The following is an 8,513-nucleotide window of genomic DNA, read 5'->3' on the forward strand; positions in this document are numbered from 1 at the left end:
AGATTTCTCTTTCAGAAACATTATTTTGATGAAAGAATTGAGATATAATAGATTCTCAGATAGTATTATTTTTGATTATTATTATTATCATTTTATTTAATTAAAAAATATTATTAATATCAGTTCTAATTAGTATCAGTAATATAAAGCTGAAATTTTTTATAAATTGAATTCAGTGAGTATAAAATTCAATAGCTTGATTCTTAGTGTATAAAAAATAAATTTATCTATAACAGATGATATTATCAGTGATAAGTATATAATATTTAATCTCTTAATAAAATTCTATAGAATAATCAGATATATCATTCAGTATATAATTACTATCAATAAAATTAATATAAATATATTATATTGCTTACAATACTTATAATATAAAAGTTTGTAAGAATTTATATATTATATTTATTTTGACACAGCTATTATAGAAGAAGTCTATTTTAGATTTTTTAATATAGATACTGAATAATAAATTCTTTACTAATATAATAATTGCATCAGTATAAATATACTTTAGAGTGATATATTATTTTATAAATGTTTTTATCAGAGAATTGTGATTACTAGATTGATTGCTAGATTTCTTTATAGTTATTGATATTATATTTCTGTAATTATAAGATTTGATTATAAAATGAACAGTCTGAAATAGATGATAAATATCTATTTAAAATTTTTATTCTATTATTTTATAGATCAATTCTTTGAATGTATAAACAGCAGTGAAATTAACATTATTCAAAACTTTTATTATAAAATAAAAAAAAATAATATCAGATAGTTGATATCTGAAATTTTAATCTTCTAGCTTTACAAAGAATAGAAAATTAATAGTAAGATTAAAAATTCAGTGAATATAACTCACTGAAATATTCTCTTTTTCTGATTCTAGAAGAATATTATTTATTTTCTCAACTTATTTTATATTATTATCTACAGTAATTATCTCTAAATCTCTTTCAAACAATTTTATATATATCAATAAATGTTTTTCACTTATTATATTAAAGTTTATACAGATGTCAAGATATCAAAATTTGAATATTATAGTAGATAATATAGATAAAATAAATACTGTATTAATATTAGATTATAAAATAAAAAGATCTAATACTCTGATATCAGTAGATTTATTATTATTTTTATTTTTCTTTTTATTCTTTCTTTTTTTTTTAGTATTCTCAGTATTGTCAGTATTTTTATTATTCTTATTCTTCTTTCTTCATCACTCAGATACTTTATCAGAGTTCAGATAATAATAATTAATTTTTATATACTCTGAAATCTTACAGTATTCACACTGTGAGATTATAATAATAATTATAATATTATTATTATTATTATTGATAACTGTGTTGATTTTTGAAGTTTTGAGATATTCAGAATCCTCTGACTTACTCATTCAATAAATAATTTATTTTATAAAATTATTAATATCTAAATTAACAATCAGACTCTGATTTATTTTATAGAATATATCAAGATATAATTTAATATAAATTCTCTGATAATCTTGAAGACTGATAATAAAGAAATTATAAAGATAGTTTTTATTACAGTTCTCTATTAATTATTGTATATAAATAGATAGATAATAATATTAATATATATATATCAGATAATTATTATTTTTAATATATAAATAAATAAGTTTTTTGAGAATATTAATTTTTTTCTTCTTTAGAGATATTATATATACTGCACTTATTTTATATTATAGAGCTGTTATATTATTAAATTGAATGAATTTCATAATCAAACAGACAGAATCTATCAGAGATTATAATATACAATAAAAGAGTAACTTTGAATATATTATTTAATATTATTATTTAAATATTGATAAATCTTCAGATGATTTTTATTAATTCTTATTAAAAATATCTGTATTATCAATCATCTCTATATTTAAAAAAAATACTATTTTTTATATCTAATAGTTGATATTATTAAATATAATAATAGATTTTATATTTAATAAAATCTGTATTTTCTTCTGATATTTATAAATCAGTATATTCAGATCTTCTTCTGATATAGAATTCAGAGAAGATAAAAATAAAAAAGAAAATAATAAAGAAAATAATGATGTATATACTAATATTAGTTACTTACAGAGTACAATGAAATCTGCTGCTATTATAATCACTATACTATTAGAATTTAGTATAGATATTAATATAGAACTGAGTATACTATTTTCAAATTTTTTATATTCTGATATCTTATCAGTATCTTATACTAAATCAGAGATTGTTATATTTTTCTCTATTATTATATATTTAATTTAATCACTCTCTACTTCTGAGACAGATTCTTACTTAGTAATAGAGAAAAAAAATTGAAAAACTTTTGATTATAAATATAGTATCTTCTTACATTCTGATATAAGAATTATAGATAATTGAGAATTACTCATAATCAATCTGATTTAGAAAGATTCTGAATAAAAATAAATAAATAAGTTTTTGATTTTTTTAAGATAGTAATGAAATCTCTGCAGCAGTCTTGACAGTAATTTCATCAATTATATCATTTTTATAGACAAAGAGCTCTTTTTTCAGAGGAATAATGTCTAACTCATTTAATATAACATTGATTGCAGTGTATTCTAATCAAAACATGTTGTTTTTCTTAAAAATCTGCTATCCAGGCCATAACCTGTGGGATGGTTGATCTTGTTATTGTTGTGGTCGCTAGCTAACTATATAGGGGTAATCACGTGCGGTGAAGGGCCACCTGGGCAACTAGTGCCCAACATATCCCGCCCTCTAAGAGAATCATGTGATCTCTTTATTCCATTGGAACCTTCCTGATGAGGTTTATTCTGAGCCCAAGCTCATGTAACAACAACACCCATCCTCAGTCGACTCCCAATCGACTCTTGTTCTCGTCAAGATGTGGGAACCGGTCTCGCTCCCATTCAAGAGCAGCACCCTGCCTCTACCTACTCTACCCACTACGGATGAAATCCGGTCCTGCTCTGATATTCTATGGGAGCGCTGTTACGACAAGATTGTTGCAGTAAACGACAAGGTTGTTGTCAAATTTGGTGGCAGCGTAAACGCCTGGGAAGGCCAGGCTTTGATTTACCTTGAAAAGCACGTACCCCAAGTTTCGGCTCCGCGACTGTACGCGATGTACCAAGAATCTAATCAGGTCTTCCTGGTTATGCAGCGTATTCCGGGGGTGCGACTTGACTCGATATGGCCGTCGCTGACCCCTTCCGAAAAAGACGACATTGTTGCCAAACTCCGCCAGATGTTCGATACTATGCGGCAAGCCGAGTGTCCCTGGCCCAACTTTTTCGGAGGGTTGGATGGCGGTGGTGTATATCACTACCTATTCTACAGCCAAACGAAGGGTGATCAGAAGCATCTGGGACCTTTTCATGGTGGAGCTGCCTTTGCTGCGGGCCTCGCTGGGAATTTTCGAGCCTTGACCGAACGTAATGGTAGACCGGACTACAAGGTCCGCCTATACGAAACCCACCTTGCTAGCGTGCTTCAAGATCGCCGGCCAACCTTGACGCATGGGGACGTTCACCAGAAGAACATCATGGTCGTGGAGAATTTGAATGACAAAGGAGGCCGATCATTCGATGTTGTGCTTGTGGATTGGGAGAGAGCAGGTTGGTATCCAGATTTCTGGGAATTCTTCTGCGCAGCTTCACTATTTGATATGTGCTACTGGGAAGAGGAGTGGTGTTGGCAAGTCCAACAATTTTTGCAAGTACCGCTCGCTGAGCTGGCCATAATGCGTATGATTGACAAGGATCTGGGCTGGGGACGCTAATTGACAATAAAAATTATCCTGCTAAGAATAAAAAACATAATACTCTTTGCCTAGACACTTTCTCTCAAAATTCCAGCCTCACGCAATGCTGGGATTGCGTGGTTGTTCGTCCATTCATTACATTTGAAGATGGGCGGACGTTGCTCGTCAGGCCCATAGCGCTCTCCATTCTCTTTCGTCCAAATCATTTCAGTCATCCTACCAGGCTCCGCCCAAAAGTTTAGCCCTTGCTGTTTGGGCGGTGTTGGCAAAGCTTTCAAAATATCACTGATTCTCCCCGAATCATAATCAGCCTTGAGAACCCATCCAATCAACACCGATCGGTTCAAACTCGCGGACACCCCGGGAGTATAGTTATCTTTCTCTTCATACCTCATGCCACCAGCTGCAATGATGTCACCAGTGACATGGAATAGTGTTCCCTTCCGATTCTCCGGGTTCGTTTCAATGAAGATACCTTCATGGTATCGTTTGTCTGGGTCAAGAGGATCGTGGGCTGCCGTGTCAAGCTCCGGTTTGAAAACTGGATACCATTTTTGCTGTGGCAGTGGGTTAGACATGGGGACGTCGAAGGTATCGAATGAAGGGTTTGTGCTCTCGATCAAACAACCGATTCTTTGGAAATGCGCCATTTCTCAGAGAACGCCAACACATTATATATCAACCACATATTGATTGATGATAGAATGCAGACCTGATCTGACACATGTTGGTTCAACCTCTCAGTCTTTGATATCAGCACACTGATACAGTGTGGTTGGTGTTCTAACCATCAGTTAGTAACAGAAATATCCCTGCAAAGAAAGAGAAGAAACCAATTCATATCTGGACTGCACAGGAAAAGACCAGAAACAATAAAGTCTTTATAACTCAAACCAGTCTACATTCTACGCCTTGTCTTCTCACTGATTCTTTGAAAAAAAAAATCTACTCTTTTTCAGAGACGATGCAGAGCTGATCTAATAAATGTTGATTGAATATCTCAGCCTTTGATATCAGCATGCTATCCTGATATGGCGGTTGGTATTCTAATCATAAGTTAGTGTGGTAGAAAGATCTCTCTCTCTCTCTCTCTCTCTTTCTCTCTCTATACAAAGGAGAAGAAACCGATTTATAGTTATACAGCACAGATAAATCAGAAACAACAAAGCCCCCTTCTAAACTAAATAGATTGGATTTATTCAGATAAATCATTTTATATAACTAACTATGTGTCAAGTCAGTTTATACGATAAGCTGTGCCTTGTAACTGATCTCGGTTAGTATATAAACATGCTTACTTCAAGAAGCACTAGCACAGAGCTAGTGTAGAAACATTATCTATCTATCTATCCATCCATCTATCTATTTCTCATGTGAGCTCCGTATTCAGCTATCGTATCTTTGAGTGTATAACTGTTCTAAAGATCAATATAAATACAATGGTTCTTATTTGGGGGGGAGTCAGCAAATTGCACAATCTCTTTTCCAAGGAAGATTAGATTCATTCAACAACACCAAAATTGGTGAAAAGAGTTGAATATTGCAATGAATGAATGAAGATAGAACTTGTTAGGACTTTCACTTCTCGAGGGAAAAAAACATCTTTGTTTCTGACCAACTAAAGTAGCTAAACTATTGCTAAACTACCCCCTTCCACTTTTTTGATTCTGTTACAAAAAAGTGGCTGGCATTTTTTTGAGCGAAAACCGAAAACGATAAATATATCGTTACCACTTTTCTAAATATGCCACGGGCGTTTTTTTTTGGTATATAGAGAGATACATACAAATATATATGCATACTTTTATCCTCTTTCGTCCAACTCTGCCATGGGTGTTCCGTCCTGAAAGTTCGATAAATAGAAAAGCTGCCTGTCGTGCCGTGCCGTGCCGTGTGTCATGTTTGCCTTTGCCAATGGGGAACCAGACGATGACAATAAAAATGGTTAAAAACATAGTAGTAGAAGGGAAAACAACGACGGTAGGGCTGAAAGAAATCGCAGAGAACCACAAATATGGTGATACATCCCCAAAACAACATTGTAGTAGAAACGAATCGATAGCAGTTGAGAACGCCGCTCCAGGTGTACCAAATGAAGACCTTGTAATCTCCCCCAAACCAGCACCATCTCATTTCCGCCGTGCGAAATTGCATGTATGCCCCAATAACGGATGTAAAACGTGTTATAGTACAAGCAAATATTGGCCATTAGGGACAAACCAATCCTTGCCCTCAGTTAGGGAATGCGCGAAAAAGTTGAGACAAAAAGGGTGTGTATACAGCAAGCCGAAAACAAGGTAAGACAGCTTAAAAAGCAGAGAGAGAAATGTATGAATTGAAAAATTGGGACATGGTTCAAGCGATTCAATCGGGAAGGGTAGAGACGAAATCAAAGCAGCAGCAGCAGGTAGGCAGGCAGTCAACAACAACCAACAGTCCAGATATTGTCAGCAAAGAGGGGCGAAAAATTGACAAGGGAAAAAAAAAGAAATAAGGGGAGTAAGATAGCATAGTTGTAGGTTGCTTTTGAGTGAATGCAAGCCTGTATTTAAATGTGAAGGTCATGCCAACCGCCAATCCAATCGAACTCATCATCGACGCGATCGCAAGGGACAACGACGATCGAAGCTTTCTTCGGTTTGATTGTTTCAAAGGGGTCACGACGCCAGTCAATGTCAAGGAAATGCTGGTCGACATGGCGGTCCTCAAAGCCCGGAGTGCCAAAGCCTGCATCCTTGCGCCAGCTTTTCGACAGTTGCTTCTGTTTCCTCAAGCGAGGGGTATCATCTTGTTTCGGATGGTACTTGCGTCGCCTGTTCCCGAGAGCAGCCCATTTGTCCATGGCCGATTGCTTGGGGAAATGCTTTGGTGAAGAAAAATTAGATCCGGGGATATGGTTCTCCATCAAGTCCTTGTTTGGTTTTCGAGGAGTCGGAATTGCGACGCTCTTGTTGTGGTTGTCGTTAGGGGTACCGGACCGAGAATTCGCAAATGATGAGCTTTGGGCTTCAGATAAACCAGTCGGACGGGGTGTTGTCTTCTCCATTTGGCTATCCTGGCTCCAGCTACGGGCATTTTGCTCCTTTCGTTGCTTTATCGTCTCGTTCTCACTCTCTTCTTCCTCTTCATCCCATAGATCGCTCCAGCTCTTAGACATTTCGTTGTTACCCTTTCCAAAGATCATTGACATGGCTGGGATGGGTCTTCCAGCACGGGTAGGAAGAGAGCCACTAATCGGGACAGGATCAGAATGGACTGCGAAGCGTTTCTCGGCGGGTCGAATGGTCATTGACTTGAACGACGTCCCAAAGGTGGAGCCTAATGCAGAAATTGATGGTGACCCGGATTGTACAGAATACCAAGACATGGCTTCCTCTTCCGAAGCGGGGAACAGATCTTCGGAGTAGCTTTCCGTATCTGGGATTATAGAGAGTTGTCGAATCGGCTGGGGAGGGGAAGCTTGCAAAGCCTTTGCCCACGGGAAGGAATCTCCCTGATTGATATGAGGGCTGGTGATAGAAGGAGTTCGAAGGGGCTCTCTATCCGCATTTGCGGGGACAATCTCACGGTCTTCGGTGCAGAAGTCATCAAGCACCTCGTCATCAGTGGTGAAACAAACAGCACGCAGGATGGATTCGCGAACCCCAGACAGCGAGCGTTTTTTGGGGTCAAGTGCCATCGCATTGGAGAGTATCTCGAAAGTGTCTTGAGACATGTTGTGGAAGATGTCAAAGAGAGACTGGCGGTCACGGGTATAGTCGGCGAAGAAGATATCAGAATCAGTTGGGGTAACGAAGGGATTCCTCGCAAACAGGATGTTCAGAAGACAGATTCCAACGGACCAGATGTCGGCTTGTTCAGTCGAGTAGCCGGTTGGAGTGGGATCGTATTGTTCCGGGGCCATATAGCGATCACTTCCAACGCATGCCTCGTAGGACCAAGGGCTGCGGGTGGCCAGACCGAAATCTCCAAGCTTCATCGAGCCGTCATGAGTGAGAAATATGTTCTCAGGCTTGATATCTCGATGGTATAGGCCTTTTGAGTGCATATACTCAACAGCGCTTACAAGCTGCAACATCAATGCACGAACATGCTCGGTTTCCAAAGGGCCGCGATTGCTCCTTATGGCCTCGTACAGATCTCCCATAGAGCAATATTCAAGAACCAAGAATATATGGCATTCCGTTTCAAAAGAGTTGAGTAGGTTAACGATATTTGGGTGGTGTCCCAGGCGGGTATGGCACTCCAACTCTTCGGATCGTTCGTCAACGGCTAGAGGGTATGAGTCTCCAGAGGCAGTCTTGGTCATGCATTTGATAGCAACCTGGTCACCAGTTACAATGTCCTCTGCAAGGAAAACCATCCCAAAGGAGCCATGATTCAACGGGGCCACAGTGCGGTACCGATCATTGAGAAGCTCCCCCTTGACAAATTTATCCCGCATGCAATCCATGTTTTCCATTGAGAGCTGGGAGTCCATAGCAAAGGGGGAGCAATGAAGGGCCTGGCGATGATGCGACGGCTAAGGAGATGAGACGAAAGAAGGGAACAAACCAAAACCAAGGTGGAAAGGAGAAAAAATAATAATAGAAGATATATGTAGACAAGTGGATAGATGATGTGCAAGGATAATAATATATGAGATCCCCTCCACCGGACGGAGATGGGGAATACGGCGGGGCCAAAAGGCGAGCGAAAGAAGAACGAAAATACCGTAACTTCGGATCAGAGGCTCA

The 8,513-nt window shown here is 37.3% G+C and overlaps 3 protein-coding genes across 3 annotated transcripts; 1 reads left to right on the forward strand and 2 right to left on the reverse strand.

The window, feature by feature from the left end:
* Nucleotides 1–2,898: 2,898 nt before the first annotated feature.
* Nucleotides 2,899–3,795, forward strand: HCBG_05441 (phosphotransferase enzyme family protein; the record flags this gene model as incomplete). The annotated part of the gene is made up of 1 exon (XM_045432490.1): nt 2,899–3,795. One exon carries the CDS (start codon nt 2,899–2,901, stop codon nt 3,793–3,795), a length of 897 nt encoding a protein of 298 aa, XP_045286606.1.
* A 29-nt stretch (nt 3,796–3,824) lies between these two features.
* Nucleotides 3,825–4,593, reverse strand: HCBG_05442 (uncharacterized protein; the record flags this gene model as incomplete). The annotated part of the gene is made up of 1 exon (XM_045432491.1): nt 3,825–4,593. The coding sequence occupies one exon, from the start codon at nt 4,425–4,427 to the stop codon at nt 3,846–3,848; it is 582 nt and encodes a 193-aa protein (XP_045286607.1).
* A 1,732-nt stretch (nt 4,594–6,325) lies between these two features.
* On the reverse strand, nt 6,326–8,257 carry HCBG_05443 (serine/threonine-protein kinase ksp1; the record flags this gene model as incomplete). Its single annotated transcript, XM_045432492.1, has 1 exon — nt 6,326–8,257. One exon carries the CDS (start codon nt 8,255–8,257, stop codon nt 6,326–6,328), a length of 1,932 nt encoding a protein of 643 aa, XP_045286608.1.
* Nucleotides 8,258–8,513: the final 256 nt, after the last annotated feature.

This window comes from Histoplasma capsulatum (genome assembly GCF_000150115.1).
Source record: "Histoplasma capsulatum G186AR genomic scaffold supercont2.7, whole genome shotgun sequence".
Lineage (NCBI taxonomy): Eukaryota > Fungi > Ascomycota > Eurotiomycetes > Onygenales > Ajellomycetaceae > Histoplasma > Histoplasma capsulatum.